The sequence below is a fragment of the Thunnus albacares genome, chromosome 16, assembly GCF_914725855.1.
Source record: "Thunnus albacares chromosome 16, fThuAlb1.1, whole genome shotgun sequence".
NCBI lineage: Eukaryota > Metazoa > Chordata > Actinopteri > Scombriformes > Scombridae > Thunnus > Thunnus albacares.
Genome location: NC_058121.1, coordinates 14,089,553 through 14,112,349, shown reverse-complemented (window position 1 = coordinate 14,112,349; position 22,797 = coordinate 14,089,553). Strand labels below are relative to the sequence as shown.

The 22,797-nt window shown below is 39.9% G+C and overlaps 1 protein-coding gene and 1 non-coding gene across 5 annotated transcripts; one reads left to right on the top strand and one right to left on the bottom strand.

Annotated features, from left to right (window-relative positions):
• Window positions 1-113: 113 nt before the first annotated feature.
• On the bottom strand, window positions 114-19,430 carry LOC122999596 (nuclear receptor coactivator 7). 4 transcript variants are annotated; one of them, XM_044376614.1, is made up of 17 exons: window positions 19,353-19,430; window positions 17,932-18,120; window positions 12,305-12,468; window positions 9,577-9,638; window positions 9,317-9,424; window positions 9,131-9,232; window positions 8,122-8,247; window positions 7,586-7,770; window positions 6,961-7,115; window positions 5,647-6,252; window positions 5,146-5,317; window positions 4,797-4,944; window positions 4,450-4,575; window positions 4,162-4,314; window positions 2,510-2,605; window positions 2,302-2,375; window positions 114-2,137 (listed from the first exon to the last, which is right to left on the bottom strand). In XM_044376614.1, the coding sequence occupies exons 2-17, from the start codon at window positions 17,967-17,969 to the stop codon at window positions 2,002-2,004; spliced, it is 2,451 nt and encodes an 816-aa protein (XP_044232549.1). In that variant the 5' UTR covers window positions 17,970-18,120; window positions 19,353-19,430; the 3' UTR covers window positions 114-2,001. The 4 variants fall into 4 exon arrangements, with proteins under 4 accessions (XP_044232549.1, XP_044232548.1, XP_044232552.1 ...); XM_044376613.1 differs by lacking the exon at window positions 19,353-19,430 and adding an exon at window positions 19,077-19,168; XM_044376617.1 differs by lacking the exon at window positions 19,353-19,430 and adding an exon at window positions 19,077-19,168 and having other exon boundaries at window positions 6,961-7,082.
• Window positions 19,367-19,438, top strand: trnae-cuc. Its single transcript has one exon. It is a non-coding gene; the product is annotated as a tRNA-Glu (tRNA).
• The last annotated feature ends 3,359 nt before the right edge of the window (window positions 19,439-22,797 follow it).

Here is a 22,797-nt window from a genome sequence, read left to right as displayed (position 1 = left end):
CTGAGTAAAAGTACTTAGTTACTTTCCACCACTGGTAGCGGAGATAACCGCAATAACGTCGGGTGCAGGTAACGGGAAACACATTAACAGGGAAACAGACACAACACTTCCCATATGTTTATATTTAACATTTATTCAGGTTTAAATGTGGTTGCGATAACAACACAATAAATAGATCCTTAGTGATATCACAGAACACAGCAGTTTTGGATTCACAAGAAATAATACTTAGGGAGCATTCACAGTTACAACACTGAATAGCTAAAAGACAACAAAGCTCATTTTCACATGAAGCGATAACTGGCATTAGTGAATAGTATGGCAGGTATCATAACAATGGTGTCAAACGTTTGCAGAATTTCATATTCATGCGCTACAAGCCTGTATCAGATACACAGGATATATATATATATATATATATATATATATATATATGAACATTTCTTTTTCTGTGTTAGTAGATCTGAACTTTTAGTTAGTGGCATATCAGAGTGCAATAAGACCAACAATTTATCCCTTTTTCCACCCATTTTAAGTGAAGCAGAGGCTGACCTGTGGTTGGACAGGCAGCTTCCCTCTTTGTAGTGGTGATGTAAACAATCAGTAACAATTTAAATTTTTATAAATGCTTCATTACATGGGGCCACAATACAGCATGGACTGTTAATTCTGTAGTGCAAAGTGACATCTTGTTATATTATCTACTGGCTGTAATTCTGAACGACAATGACATCAAACGAAAAACAAAAACAACAACAACAACAAAAAAAAGAGATAAAATGAGTCAGCGTAAGAAATGAATCCAATACTGACAACAGTTTCTTCAGTCACTTCTAGTGCTTGTTTGGATGCGTCAGCCTCTCGACGTACAACATTTCTATAAAAGTACAACCATTTAAAAAAAAACTGAACCTTCTTTGTAAAAACAGAATGTAAAAATTAAATGTAAAAATAAAAAAAAATCTAAAATATTATATAAAATATGATCACAACAAATATAAACATATTTGGTCATTGCAAACTTTCTGCTTGCGTGTTTCCTGGCTTGTTTTGGATTGTACGGGGAAGTGGAATGAAAACATGATGAGGAAATGCAGTTGAACATGATCATTCATTTAGTCTATAACTCAACATAAAAGAGAACAAGATGGCCTTCAAAGGAAGTGCGACACTTGTAAACATTTACGTTTCCCCGCGATTAAAACTTAATTTAATGGTGGAGGATTAAGTTTGGAAAATCTCAAACTTACTACTTTTAAATCCTCTCTGGCAACTACCTTCAAGTTTCAAGGTCATTTTGTGATAAAAAAGGATATTCTCCTGTACGGTTACCGGTACATGATCCTGTACATTCCCAAACATACAAATTACATCAACCTTTACTTCCGCACAAATAAACCGACAGCATTGCGAGACACGTTATTCTTTCATACACACTTAAAACCGGCGCTCTTTTGTGGGATTAACTCAACAGTAACATCAGTAGACTTGACTTCTTTAAGCCCTCACAGCCACGAGGTCAAGAAGCAGCCTTCCTCTTCCTCCCTCTCTCCTCATAAGCTTATGGTGGTAAGGCAGTCTGCATGCTGGGAAAGCTGGAGGTGTTGTCGGGTGTCTAAGGCAGCCAATGAACTGAGAGCAACAAGACATTTTCCTCACACTTCCACCTTTTGTAGGGATGACGAACCAGACACAAACTGGCCAAACCTACCTGCAGGTCGAACCCTTATTGTGACAGGTTCAGACCCGTCAACACAGCAGTCAACAATCACACCCTCCAGATGTTGAGTAACACCTCTGTATTACTTTTCAGTTCTGTTGGCAGTCAAAATAAAAAAACTCGACAGGCTGCTTTCTGTCTTCTCTCACAGAACATTTAGTGTAATTTCGGGTAGCTACGTTTGCCTCCAAGTGGTGCATAATAGACTCGGGGGTGGTGTCTGGAGGTTTGGGATTGTGGAGCAGAGAGTGATTATAGAGAAGTAGCTGAAGCCGGCGAGGCTACTCAAAGATCCAGACCTCCAGACTGTGGATGCTGAAGTCCTGCTGGGCGGAGAGCGGCTGGTTGTTGAAGGTGGCGCATTTGGTGGTGGTGCCTCGATATAGCTCGGCGTCCAGCCACAGACCCAGCTGACCACTGCAGAGGAGAGGGCAGAGTGTCAGAAAGAACAGACATGGTTGGACGAGAAAGTGTGCAGTACTTGATGGGAAACCCCTACTCATCAAAAGTTTTTAGATGAATGAAATAACTCTGAACCTGGTCACAAAAACCACAATTAACAAGCTAATAAATCTACTCACCCTCCTCCCCCCATTTGCAGAGAGTCAGTATTGCCTTTCACAAAGTAAGAGTTCTCCCCTGTCCAACGGTACACCTGAAAATAGACAGCAAACAACGTCTGGATTTTCCATTTGTAGAATAAAGTTGAACATTTGCACATCTCAGTACATTCTGTGGGATCATAGTGACTTTTAAACACTGAGCTCTAAAAACCAACAAAGCACAAACCTTGATCTCAGGACAGAAGCTATAGAGGAATGTCTCTCCGGTGCCATAGCAGTGTTCGCTCACTCTGAAGGGATGAGTCGAGAACGCCCCAAATATCTGTGAAAAGAGTCAGATTCAATTTTAGGATGAAATTCCCTTGAAATCAATAATCATGAACAAGCTTGGATGTTACCTGTATGGTTGTTTCAACAAGTAGTTGAAACCCCAATGACAGTTTTTATGTTTACAGGATTGTTCAAATTATTCTGATAACATGAGTTTTACTTTCTTACTATGTCTTGTGTTGTGACTTGGTTGGGGTGAAGGATGTACCTGAGTAATGCTGCTCATAATTGACACATACTATTATTTAAAGGGCCAGTGTGTAAGATTTAGTGGCATCTAGCGGAAAGGACTTGGCTGAAATGCAACATAATATTCATGAGTATGTTTTAATTAGTGTATAATTACTTGAAAATAAAAATTGTTGTTGTTTTCGTTATCTTAGAATGAGCCCTTTATATCTAAATAGGGAGCAGGTCCTCTTCTACGGAGCCCACCATGTTGCACTGCCATGTTTCTACAGTAGCCCAGAATGGACAAACCAAACACTGACTCCAGAGAGGGCTTTTTGCGTTTTTCTGGGAGTTTCGTGGCAACTGTAGGTTGCTACACACTTGGAAGGGTGAGGGTGAGTGGAGGGGTATTCATTTAGTTGCAATCTGCAATTTCACCACTAGATGCCACTATATCCTACACACTGGTCCTTTAAAACCTGGACAGTGTTCAAAATAAATAATTAGCTAATAAATCAAGGATCCAGGACCCACAGTGACAGACATGTTGGACTCTATTGTTCACTTCCTGTTTTTAAAAAAGGGAGATTTATCAGAGATTTGAATTTAATTTGAATCCTCCTGCGTACGGAAACACCACAACTATACAAATTGAGAGACACTGCTCAATTTAATTTCTATTACATCTATTACCTTTCAGGATGTAGGGAAATGTATTTGTTTAAGAAAATGATAAAACTCTGAAGTTTCAACTCATATTCCAGAAGATGAATGTGTTCTGGAGAGTTGTTGGTAGTTATTTTCATACCATTAATAACTGCTACTTTGCACTTCTAACAACACTGTAATAAGCTCCACACATAGTGAGCGACAAACAGCAATTGCTGTTAAAACATGTTATCAACACATTAACCTCAGGACAAACTACAAAGCATTATGTACCCACATCGCATGAACTTAAATAGTCATGAAACACAGCAAAGTTCACCAACATAATTTTCTCACTGCCTATTTCAACAATAAAAATACATTCTGTTGAGTGAAAATTCCTTTTTGTATGTTAGTGCTCTTGTTTGTTATGTTTGTAATGTCTTATGAGACCATGTGGGCACCTTTTGATCCATGACACTTGGAAATAAATACTGTACCATGCCAGTATGTTTTTGTAACATTAAAATCAACTATTGCAGTCAATCAGTTTTTAAAAGCTAAAAATGAAGCTAGAATATAAAAAGAGGTGGCATAGCCTACTTTGTGCTGAGCCCATAAATGCCATCTATTGATGGTCAGTGGAAATTACATTTGACTGCTATTCTACTGTATCATCAGCCAGTGAGCCTGTGGTACATACAGTACTTTCATTTGAACAGTATCTACCTGGTTATCCATGTCTTTGATGACCAGCAGCACAGGGCTGTCCACGTCTGCCAGGTTCCTGTATAGCGTCTTGAGGCTGGTGCCATGTTTCACAGTGCTGTAGACCAGTCTCCACGGGTAACCCTGCACACGGGCTGGCAGGCGACAGGCGAGCTGGAGAACAGACAGGTAATCAGATCAAGAAGCGTTTGGCATAAGTCTTCTTCAGAATTTAGCATTTCTTTGACTTTAAGTTAGCTGTTTTATATGATTAAAGACATACTCCTTGTAAGCATGTTTAAAATTCACCTTCTCAATGTGCGTGTCCTGCATCAGATCACTGGCATCACTGAGTGCAGGCAGTGCATCTACAGACAAGTCTCCGTCACAGCTGCCAAAACTCTGCCTACGCTTCGCCTCATCAATGGTGATGATCTAGAAGCAAAACAAGTACATAAGAAAATTAAGATAATAGATACATCAGAGACCTAATTGTCTGTGCAAAATAGGTCATCAGTCATAAATTAAGCTCATTGGACAATGTCAAAGGTCTCTATTGTTGCTGTTTATGAGTGCATTAGAAATGTAAACAGTGTTTATTCTGTGATATAAAAAGAAGGCACAGACTGGGCCACCTGATTCTCTCCTGAGCTCACCTCCCAGCTGCAAGATGCCGGGTCACTGAAGAAGTTGTCGATCATGTCCAGTTCGTCTTTTTCCACCACAACGAAGCCCTGCTCTCTCGCTTCCTTTCCATACACATCTGGAGACCACTGGACAAAAAACGCATACAGATGGTCCACCCTGGAACACACACACACACACACACACACATACAGTATGTTAGAGAGGTTAAAAGCACAAAGACCAGACAACAAGGAGACCCATGGACTTCCTTTTTTGAAACAGTTTATTTGTGATTATTTTTGCATGTAACCATCATAAAAATGCTGTGTGTGTGTCCAAGTTTGGCGATGGCAATATATGAGCTAGCCATCATCTCACCTCTCCTGTGGCACAGCAAACCAGTACTCTGGCTGCTTTCCCCGAGCCCCAAATGAGTGGGCGGGACTTGTGGGCATCCCCGTGGCAAAGGACTTCCTCATTGGCTTTCCCACTTTGAAGCAGAGGAACATGGGCGGATTTTTACTCTTCTCCTCTGATGAGAAAAGCAGGTCTATACAGAGTGGAGAAAAACAGAGAGAGAGTTTGGTTAATTTAATTCTGTATTCCTTCATTATAGCCTCCAACAGTGGCCACCAATCACAAATTTCCTTTCTGATGATGGCTTGTGCTTTGCTGTTAACGACGGTGTATTTCCTCTGAAATCTTCAAATCCTTAGTTAGAGGTTTTAAAATGTCAACAGTGATCTGGGAGGGAAAAGACTGAGACTTAAAGGGGAAATGTAACAAAATCAGGGAGACATTCAACATGTAAAATGGCCAAAAAATGTGACAAGCTATCCATGGATATGAAGTAGTTTAAAATAAATGAAGTATTCCAACCTTCAATTGGAGCCTGCATCCTTTCCAGCAGCCATGACTTCACCTCTGCCTCATAGCTTTTCTTCCGTCTCTCCTCCTCACTGAGTTCGTCCCCCTCTGCTGGTCTATCTGGGCTTTGCTTCTTAGGACTGGAGTTCCCACGAACCTCCGAAACCTCCTTCAGAATCAGCTTCTTGTTTTGGTCCACTGGCGCGCAGATTATTTTATCATCTACACCATTTAGCAGCTCTTGGGTCCCTTTAGATTTGATATCTTTGGTTTCAGTTACCTCTTGGCTTGTGGGTTTATCATGCAAGTCGCCTTGTTTTTCAGTCTCTGAGGATGATTGGATTGACTCTCCGTCCTCTATGGAGCTGTTCTGAGCTACGCCCTCATCCTCTTCATCATCCAGCTTCCCTTTAGTTTGACAAAGCACTGACTTGTCCTGGAAGTCTCCCCGGACTGAGCAGCTTGGTCCTAAGAGGTCCTGTTGGTCCCTGCTGACGATGCTGGGTGTTTTTGAGGATGTTCCCTCTGGCTCTTCAGTGCTCCCATTGACTGTCGGCTCCAACTCGGTGAATCCTTCATCAGACGGAGACTTCTCGGTCTGCTCGCACTCTGTGCTCCCTGAGATTCGGAAGATTAAACAGCTTTTTGTTTAAGGTCAGCACAGAAGATTTAATTTTCATTACTTTTTTCATTATTTTTTTTAATTAATTAACTGATTTGGTCTGTATGATGTCAAAACATTGTAAAAAAATGCCCAGCGCCATTTCCCAAAGTCCCAGCTGATATTGTCAAATTGCTTGTTTTGTTCAACCAACAGCCCAAAACAAAGAGTTAGTCCGTTTACTATGATAGAAGACTGAGAAAACTTGTAAATATTAATATTTGAGAAGCTGGAACCAGTGAATTTTTGGCATATTTGCCAAAAAAAAAAATCACTTCAACAATTAATGCATTATCAGATTACTTGCTGATTATCAACTAATCGTTTCAGCTCTATTTTATAATCAGTTGTCAGTCTATTGATGTGGATAATTACACTGGAATGTGAAAAAAAAAACTTTTAACACACTTAAGACAAATGTGGTTGAACAAGAGTCAAAGATAGAAGCGTAAAAAAAAAATTCAACCATTCACCAGACACGTAAAAACCCTAAACCCATCCAAAACAGTTGGTTGTTTCAGCTGGTTGTGGATAGATAAAAGTTAGACATAACACAGATTTGCCACCATTTGGGAAATCATCATCCAGGTTAAGAAGTGAATCATTTTGAAGCTTGGACTTTATACAGTATGCGTCACTACACATGTCACTATTTGATGTTTTACCGGTTTCAGAGAGAGCTGATTCAATTTCGTCCAAGACGATGGGTCGCTTCGGATCCAGAGCTTCGTAGCGGCTGAAGGGGTTTAGGTCTCGTTCTGACGGCAGCTGCTCCCACTCGCCGGGCCTGTATACAGGACACAGATCCTGGGGTAGGTCTCTGTGGGGTCACGAGGCCCCACACATATCGCAAATGAGGATGAAAATGAGAAGGGGGGGAAAAAAGGAAAAAAAAAGAAAAAGGTCCAAAATAAATGATAAATGTACAGAATGATACACAACTTAAAAAACACAATAACAAATGTGTCAAACAACAAAGTAATTTAACATAGAAAGAACAATGAGGAACAAATCAAAAAACTTCAAATTAAAAATAACTCAGAAATGACATTTGAGAGGGTTTTCTTTTTACTCTGTTATTCATAAAGTTAGGGAAGTGGAAAACAGACAAATGTGAAGAGTTCCTGAAATCGAAAGGACTCGTTATAAGCACTTTATTGTTTATAAGACATGAACATGATACCGAGAAACTGGAAGGAGGAACAAGAAAAGAGGAATAAGAGCTGAGGATTGGGAGCACAGTTTCAAAAGAGAGAAATGAGGACAGTCAGAAGTTTTATGAGTTCTTACGATGGCAGGGCGTCCTTGAGTTTCATGCGCGACACGTCGTCATACAGCGCTACAGAGACCACCTCCTCCATGGGGCAGATCAGGCCGTACTCCTCGCAGCCGTGCTCGATGACCAGGGGGTCTGACTTGTGGGGGTCAAACATGATGTTGTTGGGGGTGACGATCAGAACGCCTCCGACCACTCCCTGTAAGATTAAAATAACAGACAGAGAGGAAGAAGTGATGAGAGGGGAAACACAGACGCAGCGTCTGGGTCAAAAGAAAAACTAAACAAAAGAGGTGCCTGTTACATACAAACAGGTCATTGTTTCTATTACTGAGTCATTTACAGAATGTTAATATTATTTTATTTATTCAGGAACTAAAATAAATCGGAAACAACATGTATTCCATTTACATGCAACAGAAAAGCAAAAACTCATATTGATTGAATGAATGATTAATAAATCGTTGTCATTGATTCATTTGTGTCAAACCACCAATTCATTAATCATTTCAACTATTCCAGACATATACCATATTTTAAGGCCTCTCACCATTCCATCGGTGAAGTATTTGCAGCTCATCTTGATGAATTTAACTGTTGCCGGGCTCTCGTCCTCTGAATTCGGGGAGAGCTCACGCCGGATCGACCTCGCTGACCTGCAGTTAGGAATACCATCCTGAAAGACGACACATAGACAGATCAGAAAACTGAATATTGTGTTGTGTCTTTAGTGTAGCTTATTGTAAATGTATAACGTGAGTGTAATCGATGAGGTTCTCATCAGTGTTTGACCTTTACTAATAGCCACTATTTAAAAAGACTGATGAATTAAATCACTTTCCACAAAATATTCAGTCTACATTGTTACATACATGTTAAAAATGTAATATGTGGCTACTTCCTATAATTAGCATGTACATTGATGTGCACACCCACACACCCACACACACACACACGTGTCAGTGTGTGAAAGTATAGCATATATATGGATAAACATATATGTGTGTGAATATATTTTTATTTCGCCCTTTGGCCCAAAACTTGCATGATTTTGATGACACAGGTGTGAGCAAGACAGACAGGTCTCACCCTGCAGAAAATTCTCATCCTGTCAATCAATCTTCCAAAATAAAAGCACACCACACTTGTAATAAATATCCCTCATTTTTAAAAAGCAAAATGATCTGATCCCAATGGGCCAGAGTGCAAGGTCCCGACCAACGCTGCTTGCAGCTTTAATTTCTATTTGTTCTGGATTTAATCCCCCTCTTTCTGTTTTTTTTGTTTGTTAGCTTGTTAATCTTTTAGATAATGTTAAAAATTGCTCACTCATACAGTGGATTCAATTTGTAATCCAGCAAGGAGGGGAGCAGAATTTAAATTATAAGGGAGGAATAAATAATGTGTTGGCATCAGAGCTACTGCCTCACTTTAACATAATTGCCTCACAGTCAGAGAAGTTTTGAAGAGATAATGGCAGCAGATGAGTGAGACCAGTGTGTGTGTGTGTGTGTGTGTGTGTGTGTGTCTCAACAGTGTTCATTTCAGACTTTACTTACATGCGATGCCTCCTCAGATAAACCATTCGTGAAGGCGGGATCAGAGGAACTGGGAGACTTTAAGTCTGTTTCTGACTGGCTCACATCAGGCACAAACAGCTTCTGTAATAGCGACGGAAAGCCAACATCTTAGAGGAATAATGATGAGAGTGAAACAGCATAATGCGGCTCTGACGGCACTCTCACCTGACCGGGGTAGACGCTGCGAGAGAAGAGCTTGTTCAGCTGGACCAGTTTGTTTGGGGTGATGTTGAACTTAAGTGCGATGCTGTTGAGGGAATCATTAGGTCCCACCTGTAGCAAAACAGAGCAACTCCTGGCTGTAAAATGTGTCCTTAAAGACACTTTTAACGCAGATACCTCAAAATACTACATGACGCAACCACCACCTCTCTGCTAATTAGTCAGCAGCTATTTAGAGGTGTTATCACTGAAGTGTTACTCACAATGAACTCCACTGTCCCTGGCGGCCTCTTCTTCTCCCTCTTTGCCTCTTTACAGCCACCATCTGAGAGAGAAACAGTAAATTAGAAAACTGACAATGATCTCATAAGAAAAAAAATACATCATTATTATTAGAAAAGGTGAATACATGGTATAAAGACACCATCCCATCAGGGTGGTACGTGGAAATACTGTTTCACACAGTTGAATTGTTTTAACACAATGATTCAGACATCAAATGTGTACATCTTATCAAGCAACAGAGAGGAACTTCTAAATATCCTGCAGTTAATTGCCCTGTGATTCAGCACCAGTGGTTGTTTGGCCCCTATTATTATCTAAACTTAAAAACACTCTCCCACACATATTGAACCAGTTATAATAAAACACAGACACGCAATCTGACCCTTGTAGTAGACAAGGTCTGCAGTCAGCATTTTCTTCTTGCCAAAAACACAGAAGCTATTAGCGCACCACTCCCTAACTGCCTCATTACACCGCAGCCTCCTCCATGGAAACAGAGAGCATGACAAAGCATTAGACAGCCAGACTCCAGCTCCGTCCGCACTTTACTCTACTCTGCATCAAAGACGAGACCACTGTCACTTTTATGAACATCGGAGCTGATTCAGTGAACTTGTACGGGGCTGTGAATGGTAATTTACTCTGATGCATTGCAGGCTACTGTCTTTTAAGTAAACACAATGCAGAGAGTTATGTCTTGTTTGACTGGTTACAACACAACATAATTACAAGGGAAAGACAGTGATGTCTTTATTTGAATCATCATTATTACACTGCACAACACGATACTTTATATGATGAGCAACAGGCAACAATAGTGTGGTCTTATTAAAACACAGAGTTTACACAGCTGGCTGACCCACTGCACGCACTGTGTGACAACAGTTAATTATCTGTCAATATGCTGTATTTGGTGATGATGGTGATGCATGATATGATGAACAAAACACATAATGTAGTATACGCCAAAGACAACATGCAGAACACCAAATTAAAAAAACTGCACATCACCAACAGTTGCTTATATTATGACCATGCCAGTAAGAGAAACCATTTTTGCAGACTGGATTAGATTTAATGGGGCCATAAATACAGTTAGACAATTGTCTCAGTGGCTTGTAATTTAACAAAATAAAAAACATTAATGTTTTGTGTCCTGATTCAGTCTAGATGCACAAGAAAATAACTTTAATCCAAGTGGCAACCTCCGGGGCTGAAAAATGAAGCCAACGGGGAAGTGCCAAAATCTGCAGTTCAGTACTCCCGTGTTAAAACGCCCAACTTTACAGCAGAAATAAACATGTTTACAGCCTGGTTAAAAAAACAGCTTTGGTCTCTATAGCTAATTTCCCCTTTTCATGACATTTATACGGGGGTGAATTTTTATATATCTCACTCATTTAAGTTTTATTAAGGCTTAAAGTTACGTATAATTAAGGGAAGTCACAGGTGGGTGCGTCACAGGCCAGATTCACAGAGTATAGGCGTAGCAGTCGCTATTTCAGTGCGTTTTCAGTTCATGAAAGTTCATTGTAACTTTTTGGTGGCATAAAATAGTCAGCGTTCAGCGTTCGGTTGTACTAAACGACCCTCTAATGAGTCGGCTGGTCAGTTTTTACAGTAAGTACATTTTGTCTTAATTTTTTAAAATGGTGTTCGCTAGAGAAAATTAGCATTAGCATTATCAGAGTTAACCATACACTGTAAATGCACCATGCTAACCATGCTAGCAGCTAGCAGTTAGTGTTAGGGTCAGCTCCACCCTCTCATCCAAATATGGTCACTTCTGGCTCCAAAAATCCAAGATGGCGACAGTCAAAATGCCAAACTTGAGGGTTCAAAATGGGAGTTCACAAACCAATGGGTGACGTCACGGTGGCTACGTCCGTTTTTTTTTTTTTTTTTTTTTTTTTTTTTACAGTCTATACTTTATCAGAGGTGTGGCTGACCCTGCTGCTGGGTATGATGCTCTGTTTTTTTTCATTTGTCAGTCACTAGTAATCTCGTTATTCAGAATGCACACGCTGAGATGATCTAGTTAACGATATAATTCGGTCAATATGATTATTATTGGCTTCTAACAACACATTTCTTGTGTTTTCAAGAGAAATCTACCTTTAAGAGTGAAATTAATGCCAAAAATGTTGTTATCCTAAATACACTTTGATAGAATATTTAGGCTGAAATTGAAAGCATCATAGTATTTTCTATTGTGATTTAACACCAGCCCACATAAGTTTTGTGCATACAGCAGCAAGAATGTCATCATCAACTGTAAAACAGTACAGGATAGAGGTTATGCAACTTCCTGTTTAACTGCTGAGGTTGCTTCACCAGAAATGGATCCAAAGAAAGAAGACCCATTAGTTGTATATCAGTCAGAGGAGAAAAGTTTAACTGCAACTATTTTGATAATTGATGAGTCATTGCCAAATATTTGATGGCCACTTTTCTTTGTATTACATTATCAACTATTGGTTGAACAAAAATTGGTATTTTAAGAAATCACTTTGGGACATTACGATGTTTTTTTTTTAATATAAATCAAGAAAATAAGGTTTTTAGTTGCAGTAATATGTTACTTATGCAATTTTAACATATCTGAAGCTAATTAGAGGTTTCAGGGTAGAGTTCCAACATCTCAGAGTCCAACAGTATTTATCCAAATGGTTTTTTAATGCAACAAAAGAAACTGTAATATCTTACCTGAGTCTGCAGGTGTCTTTGCTGTTATTCTCTGGAGGTCCGTCTTCTTGTTGGGGTCGGTGTCATTGACATTTGGGATGTCTGGACAGGAGATGATTGCCGGGTTCTGCTCATTCACATTCTTCTCTGATTGGCTCTGCTTGAGCTGTCTCCGCCTCTTCAGCCTGATGAGTTGTCAGAGGACATTTATATTTGTCAACACTCGCTCATTAAGACGGGTAAAGTAAGCACAGGCCTGTAGATCGCCATTTGATCCATTTTGTACTAAGTGACAACTCTCCCAGCGTTGGGATCAATAGAGTATATATGAGCACACAGGCACATGTATACAATTAAACTGTGTTAATGCTTCAGTTCAATGCTTCAAGTATTAATTTTTAATTGAATATAATGTAAATTTTTACTAAAGACGCTTCAGAATTTGCATTTGATTGTAAAAGAAATGATAAAGACAGTGTCACCAATTCACATGTATTTCTCAATCCACTGACTCTGCACACAAACACCAGATAGCACGTGTTTGTTTATCGTCTAACACACTGCAGCTGTGACCTTCTGTCCAGGTGCTCCAAGTTAGCACATTGAGCTTGAACTTTTTTCTCCCTTTTCTTTGCTGTGTCAGCAGTAGGTTTCCCTCCTCCCTGTCCTCCCCCTCTTGTTTAATAATTGATAGGTAAGACAATGATGTAATGGTGTATCCAGACCCGGTTGGGGTTCATTAAGGGGGCGGGACGTTGCAGCAAACTGAGCTGAGGTGCCACAGTGCAGTGGACCCACAGGTTAGTGGTGCACTTTAGCATAATGCATGCTCTATGGGGGAAACACTGCAACCTTAAGTGTGGATGTGAGTATGTTAAGAAAAGGCCAAATTGATTTGTCAAACAAACGCTTTGACTGATAGGGGTAGCGTTGCCCTGCACAACCTAGAATACAGAAAAAACTTAAGAAGAAGTGTCTTAAGTGTTCAAGTGCCTTAATGGAAAAAGGCAAGAGCGGGTCAATAACGCTGCAGACAGATAGAGCTCAGGCCTCTCCCTCAGCCTCAGGTCACTCTCCCACTTCAACTGATGCAGTGCACATCTGTTAGTGAGCTCAGGAATCTGCAGACACATTCTCAACAACACCGTCTGTTTCACTCTGGGGCATTTCTCGGAGTTTCCCAATCATTTTCTCCGCTTCATCGTAACTCATTTCCCCTTCATTTCTTTCCTTCTAACCTTCAGTGTGTAAACAGTGGATCCTTTCATGACAGTTACAGAAAGAGAGAAGTAACAAGGGGGAATAAAAATGCTGAATTGGTCTTCCCCTAAAAGATTCGGCTTTATTGTGCCATCGACAAAACAGTGCTGACAACAGTGTGTGCGCTTAAGAAAAAAAAAAGATAAGATCATTATTGGATGCACCACCAAGGTGATTTTAGTGTGGTATTTATTACTGTCGACTAGGTCTGGAACTGAAGATTATTTTCCTTAGCAGTGAATCTGCAGATTATTTTCTCAATTAATGGATTTATCTATATAATGTCAGAAAACAGTGAACCATTAGAATTTCCCAGAGCCAAAGGTGACATCTTCAGATGTCTTGTTTTGGCCGACCAACAGTTAAAAACCCAAAGATAATCAGTTTATGCTGACGTACGAGAAAAAAGCATTAAATCATTACTTTAGAGAAGTTGCAATTTTACTTAAAAGCAAAATGACCAAAAGGAGTATTTGATTATCAAAATGGTTTTAGAGTAATTTTTTTGTCGATCAACTAAATCGACTAATGGCTGCAGCTCTACTGTCAACAGTTTTCGTGTTTAATTGTGTTTGATAACTGGATGACAGTGAGTATAATTACACTTTTTTGACATTGTCAAGAGAAAAACAAGAGAAAAACTGAAAACAAGCCTAAACAAACTGATCTAAAGTAAAGACACAAAATGTCTGATTACACAATATTCACTACCTTCGACACAGTAGACACTTTTGGCAGCAGTAACCCTGCCTGTCTGTGGCTCAGTCTGTATCTGTTCACTACAACCTCTTCCCTGTTAAATCTTGTAAATCTGCTGCAGAGTACTATCTCCACAGCATGATGCCACCTCCAGCAGGCTTTATGGTGGGGATGGTGTCTTTCAAAAATTCTGGTCTCATCAGATCAGAGATCATTTTCCCACTTTGTTTCAGAGTCTCCTCCATGTCTTCTAGGAAACACTGGTCGGGATGTCGTGAGTTTTTTTTTTAACAGCCATAAAACTGTGAATGGTAAATCACCAAGGCAACGGTAGCTTCATGTGCAGTGTTTTTCTGTCTCTGCCATGGAGCCCTGCAGCTCCTTAAGAGTTGCCATACACCTGTTAATGGCTTCCCGCACTATTACCCTTCTCCCATAAGTGTTTGTGCACAATGAGCTAATTTATAGCTGTGCCATATTCTTTGCAATTTCTATGCCTGACTGCACTGTATTTACTGTAATTATGATGTCTTGGGACTTTTAAGCAAATCATCTTCAATTTATTATGCGACCTCTAAAAACAACTGGCTGCATCAGTGATTGTTTAAACGTGTCAAAGTAACAGGAGTGAATACTTTCATACATTTGTCTTTAATTTGTGATTAATTTATTGGAGAGATTTGTTTATACTTTGACATAAAAAGTATTTTCTGTTGATCAGTTGATTACATTTATTGTGATTCATTGTTGTAAAAAAAAAAATAAAAACATGAAAATATCGATGGCGGAGTAATACTTTTATTGGCACTACATGTATGCGCTTCACAGTGACCTTTGCTTTATTTGTCAGGAAGCGAGGCAGCATGTGGTGCAAGTAGCAGGAGAGCTACATGTTGCAGCAATAGCTGTGTTGGGAGATAAGGACAATTTTCCTTCCTGACATGTTCACTGTCTGTCCATACAGCTGTCAGTCTTTGGTAGAGGTCTGTATGTGCCCTCTTTATTCATCTCGCACCTTTCCACTGTTATTTAGCTGCTCACTCCCACAGGATTGCACACTACCTTTGCAGGAAAACAGTCCCCAACTCAGCTCAACGCCTGCATCCCACTAAACCTAATGTACTGCCTACCTTATAATTAGAGAGTGACTGAAATGCAATGCAATTACCAAGTCATTCCTTTCCCCGATGTAATATTTCCAACATAAGCCGATCACGTCAACAAAAAACAAGACAAATTGAAGCTTTGCGCTGGGCTGTTAAGCATAGCCTGAACAAGTAAGCTGAGACGTGCCCATTAGGCTTCACTGTGTTATCACACAACATCCATCACAAGGCCATACTCGACAGATTTAATATTAGCAGCACTCAGGAGGTGACTAAGTGATCATCCATGAATCAACACATTTATCTGGTTATTGGTTGGGTTCATTCAACTGCGATTACCGTGTACCTAGGCAGCCTGATCACCACAAAAGCAATTGGTTGCCTATTTTAAATGATAAAATATGAAATGATATGTTTGTGCCTGGTGCTATTAGGACTCAGTGCTACATGTATAAAACCCTCTATCACGGTGGATATATATTTTGATGTCATAAATCTTCTAAATAATCAACTGATAAACACTTTATAGATAAAATAACCAGACTGGATTGTCTGCTTTTGGCTAATCCACTGCATTAAATGCCAAATGAATAAGAGGTACTTAATCACATTGATGCATGAATCATACACTTTTTTTTAGTAAAACACCCCTGATCACTGATATGCAACATTGCCCACTGTGAGCAAGATTCAGAGAAATTAACCCATGCTTCAATTTCCAAGAAATTAGATTACTAAGTTAGATAACAGTCTTTTCTCAGGTCCCCCCACCCGAAAAAGCTTCAGCTCATTCAAAATGTTGCTGCTGAAGTCCTGACGAAGACCAACAAAACCGAACACATCACATCAGGTCTCAGTTCTCGGCACTAGCTTCCAGTGTGTCAGAGAATATAGTTAAAAGTATGGCTGCTTGTCTATAAATCTGTCCATGTCTTAAATACATCTCTGATTGTCTGTTACCATATAAAGCCTCTCACGTCATCAGGTAAAGGGCTGCTAACTGTTCCCAGAGTGCAAACTAAACATGGAGAACATGACGCATTTAGCTACTGTGCACCACAGACCTGCTTGTCCTTGCTCTGACTTTGACCACCTTTAAATCCATGTTAGAAAACCTTTATGTTCTTCACTATCTTTGACGGTAATACTCACAAATCTATACCTATTGTGTATTTATGTCCCTGTTCCTAACTTTTTAAATTGTATTTTTATTTGCATTTTAACATTTTGTGCTGTTTGTTTTTCTTCAGGTTTTGGAAGCCTTATGTAAAGCATTTTGATTTGCCTTTATGTTTAAAATATGCTATACAAATAAACTTGCCCTGCTTATCATATACTATTATTCAGAACACTTCTCTCAAGTGTTGTTTAGGCTTTTTAGACACATCCAAGCCAGACTACACACAAGTATACACACCTTAATCATGCTTATCCACTTTCATTATTCACTCAAATCAACACCTGCCAGCAGTCATCAATAAGTCACTCATAACACACTTGGTGTGTGTAGACATCAGAGAGTGACGGGGCAGCTCTTTGTTCGTGACCTGCAGATTTTTAGTTAGTGTAAGCACCGTAGCTGTGACAAGCCTCTTTCCACACATTTCAAGCTATCATGTTTCACGATCCAATTTTAAAGTCAACATAATACCGGTCACACATGACCCATATTGTATGAGGCTGTGTCAGAGGGCTGCAGTGCAGAGAAAGGTGACTTAACAGTATGAGTCCATGATTTAAAAAAAGGTCGGAAAAAATAATTAGTTAATGCAACTTGACGGCAGATTGTCAAGGCACAAAAATGAGCATTCACTATAATGGAAAAGCACTTTTAACAAGCAATGCACTGAGTAGACCTTCCTCATAAAAAAAAAATTGTTTGGACGTGATCCTTGTGCTGAGAGATATGAGAAGAAATACACATTAAAATAGCCAAAACACTCCTTCCAATAGATAAATATATCTAAAAATATCTGTTGGAAAATCACCTGTTAAACTGACTAGCTCATGCTTGTCATTCACTGAACTGAATGGTAATGGGAAGTGTGCTAATTGAAGCTGTCAGACCAGTTTCTATATTCAAAAAATCATTCGGGAGAAACCAGACACTGTAATTGCTCTGTAATATCAATTCAGGCCAAAAAGTGGGTATCATGGCTCACAATATTAAAAAAAAAAAAATGCTATGACAGGATTAGAGTGCAGCTGATAAATCATCTTTGTCAGTATAATATCTAGCAGCTGGGAGTTGCTCGACATCTTCTTGGATCCATATTCTGCATGTGTTTTCACTTAATTTACTGGACATTTTCAGTTTTCTTAAGGACTTTTTCTTATCTGAAATCAGTGTCTATAATAGAGGGTATCATATGTTGTACGGATTAGAATTTCCTCTGAGGCAATTATGTGATTTAGAGCTTTAATAATAAATCAATCTGACAAGCTCTACATGGTCTATGAAAGCACATAAAGGATGGTCATCAGCTAACAAAATGCTGATTAAAAACAAAGCGATTTGTCGGAGTTCAATATCAGTTCTAAGCATAGAAAAAAATACGAAAATCAAAAGTCATGGTCCCTTACCTGGCAAAATATCCCGGCTTCCTGTCTCTCTTTTCCATCAGGCCAGGGTCCTAGATCTGCATGCAGTCAAGCACACCCATACAAACCATCCACACACAAACACACACCCTCACTCAGTGTGTCTAAACCAGCAGACACAACTTTGTGAAGATCAGGTCTCACGCTGCGCTCTCACACTTCTTCCTTGTCCTGCAGAGGAAAAAGAGGGAAGGGATTAGCTGGTTCACGGTGTGGTGCCTCACTCAACAACACTCACTAGGACTGCAGAAGCCCAGTGACTGATGGTGAAGCCTCATCAGCCTAAGTGGAGGGCAATGAAAGCATCCTATAATATAACCATGTGAGGCCACTCAGCTGACAATGGCTGACCAACAGGATGGAAAATGCACCATTCTGCTGCAGAGGAAAGACACATCTGCTCATAATTAATGCTGCTCTAGTAAATATGTGTTAATTATGTAATGATGCTCTATAAAAACAGTGCAGTCTAACATTAGTAACATCATATAGGGAAAACATCTGATGTAAACACTCAGACCATCATGGCTACACTACCAGCTAGCTGTACCATCCCTGGATTAAGGGAAACGAAACAATCAATTACACGCATGTCGCACACCCTGAAGAACAGAAATTAGGGAGCCGTGGTTAATCCACATGTGGAGTGAAGGTGTTACATAACAGGTAAATGGCTCACCAGCACACAGGAAAGCCTCAAATAAAGCAACGTTACCCCCACCTAGCTACATTCTTCAGTTTTCAGCAGCTTGCTCTGTGGGAACTCCTCCATAAATCGGAGCACAACACAGCTTTCAGCCTCTCGGTGAGGTGCAGCGGTAGAGCCGACAGATATAATGTTAAACTCGCCTTGTGCTACCGTCAGGTCGAAGCAAACACAGGGACCAAGGTCCAGTCTCCCAGCTGACGCTAACGATGCTAGCTAGCCACTTTGTTTACAAGACAATAGCAACCTGGTGGATATGGTAAGGAAATCTCATTAGCGCCTTCTTTTAAAATAAGCTATTTCAGCTGCCTGCAGTCGGGCCTGACGCCAACGCCAAACGCTAATGTGCAACGACGCATTTCTACGCTAAATTTGACATAAAAACAGGTAGCTTAGATAAATTTTGGCCACATAACGTTACCTTGCGTGCATCCTCAGCCAGCTACTGTTAACATGAAAATGAAGCCTCCCTTTACTACGCCCTCTGGTGTCATGTGCACTGTAAAAACACAAATGAGCTCACCACTAGCTTACCTATGAGATAAACATGTAGCCACATTACGCAAGCTTACGTTAGCTTGGTTTGAGATTTGATTGTTGGTCGACATGATGCTGCATAGTGTAGTAACTAATAATACAAATACAAGTAAATGCAGCAACATCTGTGTAATATATTATAAAAGACCTTGACACTCACACTGTCTTCAGCCTTCCCTGGTGGTCTAGTGGTTAGGATTCGGCGCTCTCACCGCCGCGGCCCGGGTTCGATTCCCGGTCAGGGAACTACCTTTTTCCCTCCCTCTCACTGTAACCCATCCACTTGCCCTGGCGCAGTTAACCTGACCGAACAACAGACAGGTTAAATATTAATACGCCGACAGCGACCTCACCTCAAGTGCCCGCCGTGTGACAACCACCCATATGGCACCTCGCAGGTAGATTACTATGAACGTTTTCGCTTTCGTTTCTACAATGTTCCTCGTGTTTTACCTTGTTCCTCTTCGTTCAACATTGTTTTAATCTACAGTTGCGGCCTAAAGGTTTGCTATTCTTGTAGGGGAAATGTGGTATATTATGTCTGTCTTGGTATTATAATTATTTCTGCAGCTGTTTTTTCTGTACAGGATGTACACATCACATATTTTCAGTGGGTTATGGTCAGGTCTTTGGGAAGGCCATTTCAAAATCATAATTTTAGCTTGATGTTGCCACCCTATAATAGCTACTTTTGATATTTGTTTAGGGTCACTGTCCTGTTGAAACACACAGAGATTGGACTTTGTAGCCGATGGTTTGATGTTGTCCTGAAGGATTCTGAGGTAATCTTTCTTCTTCATACTCCGCTTTTCTGCAGTGAACCAGTTACACTGGCAGCAAAAACACCCAGAGCATGAAATGCCTGACAGAAGGCACAGTGTTCTAAGGGCTGAATGCTTCATCTTTTCCAAACCCACTTATTCTTATTGTGGCCAAATAACTCCATCTTTGTTACATCTGACCTCAAAACTCTCCTCCAGAAGTCTTCAAGGCACCAACAAGTTACCAACTGTAGTAAACCATAAGCACTGATAGGATGTAAGGGGCAATCAAAGTTAAATGACATTTTAGAACTTTCTATCCCCTAAATTGGCATTGTAGTTGCTGTGTGTATATTTATGACCCATCAGATTTTGTCATATTTTCAGAGGACTGACAAAAAAATTGTAAAAGAAACAAAACTCACTTGTTTTGTGACAAAGAAGATAATTTCTCAATCATTCTTTCACAGAGAAAGAGAAATAATTGAAATGACCATTACATAAGTGTCCCTCACACTTCATTTGACCACATTTGTACAATATGTCTGGTAAAAATTTAACTTTTTCGTGTTGTCAAATATCAAATAAGCTTTATTTTCATGAATGTTGATGCCATATTATTGTTCAGGCTAAATTACATATTATTAAACTCATTACATTTTCATTTAAACAACCCCAATAAAATTAATAAATGGATAATCACAAGAAGACAAAATAGGTACAATCTTTTAGTACATACAGTTAATTAAGCAGAAAATTATATAACAAAACAGGAGTCTAATGTGTTTTCTCTTGTTGTGGCGTGCAGATACATTTTGGGAGACATGCTGATTTGCTGATATCCCAACATGTAGGTAAGTTTCCCTTGTTTGTCTTAAGGGGGATTTCTGGAAACATGATGCTGACTCATAGCAGCATTGTTCTCCGACATCAGTATAATTATGAATTTAGGAAGGAAGAGAAGCTCATTGACTTGTAGCTTTGTTTGCTACACTAAGGGAGGTTTTGTCAGCTATAGCCTGTTGCTGCTAATGGTGCAAAGACATAGAATACTGTACAGTACAAGTCAAAAGTTTTTAACCACCTTCCCAATCTCTTGAATGAGAAAATGTGTCCAAACTTTTGACTGCTACTGTATAAGAAATACATGTTTCATGACTTTGCAACCTCCTTAGCCCCTCAGGAGCTCCTTCTGTATCACTAGGTGGCGACATTTTACAACAAATTGTAAAACTAATAGGTTTGCAAATTGTGGAAGAGGGTATATTGTATTAGATATACAGAACAGTCCATACATAAAGGATACTGCACATTAAAACAGTGTCCATCATGAGAATTACGTAATATCTTTGTTTTTTTTTTTTAAATTTCCTTCACAAGTTAAAGAAAAGCACCAACGAACGACAGTCAAAACTGTCTCTCTGATGAGTCCTTGTCACTGCAGCATTTCACACTGAGTAAAGGTTAATGAGGGAAAGACTATTAAGTGTCTTTAACATTTATATTGTAGAATTTCTCCAGTTTATAACATTTATAACAGTTTGTAACATCGGCTTGGATGTAATTGAATGTAAGAAATGTAATGCAGTAACTGTTTTCTAGGCCTATTTGAACTGAAGCTGTTTGAGATAGTAGCGCAATGAGGCAGAGATAATGGTGTTTGTGGAACTTGGGTCTCTTGGAGAGCCCCTCTAAGGTGGGGAAAGACAGAGACGCCGGCAGCGGGCCCTCTGATTGGGCAGCGCAGAAGTTAACCAGTTCCTGGCTGGCTATGTATCTTGGCATTTATTTTGACAGGCGCTATCATTGTGAGAGAGGAGATAAGTTGTCTTAGGGATCGCCATGGCGCCGGTGTGTCCCTCCTCCGGCCTGTTCAGACTCTCATCAAGCGCTCCACGCCCCCCTTCTCCCCCCTCCTCCTCCCCGCCCTGTTTGGAGCAAAGGATTGTGGGGGACTGTTTGGTTGGGAGTGGGGTTTGTGTTGGCAGGGACCCCGTGGCTCTGGGTATCATCGTCCCCCTTCATGACCATCAAAATATCCATGTGACTCAGCAGCAGGACAGCCATGACCTCCTCTCGAATGTCACCATCCACTGTTTTCTACCGGTTTTGAATGAAAGTTTTTCCTTTATTTTCTGCTTTTCCATCTTGGAAGCACAAATATTTCTTATAACGCATGAACAGAGAAAAGGAAATCATGTTTTGTTGGCCCGAAAAGCACAGTTTGACTGAATTTCAAGCACTCAAAAAAGTCATGGATGAGCTCTACTAACCTTTTGACTCTTTTCTATGTAATGTTTTCAAGATGTGGCTCTCAGCGCTATAATAATAGTCTAAGTCCATCAAACCTATAGTGTCTCTGGTCTCCCTGTCATATAAGATCTGTGTGGAGCTAGTCTTATTTCAGACTCTGATATTAGAGTTTTTATGGCACTGTCCCGTCAGGGCCCACAAACAGCTTGGTAGCATTAGATTGTCTGTTTCTTGTGTTAATATTACTGCTACAGTGGTATTCAGTTTGAGTTCAAAGTTATACACACACACAGAAACACACACAGGAATTTATGTTGCAGACGCTGAGCAGAAGAGCAGAAGAACAAAAGAAAAGATGACGCGCATTTTCAGGACTTTGTGTGTCTCTGAGAATGAATATGTGCCAACCACTAGTAAAACATTCAGTATATAATTAATAATAAATTGCTTTTTATGATTACATTTCAACTTTGAGGTTTGAGCGAGAGATTAAACAGACAGAGCATCAATAACAGCAGCTCAAATTTCTCATTTGGTTCATTGCCTTGTTTTGTTAAGTCAGTGCAAATAAAGCTGATATCTCGCATATAT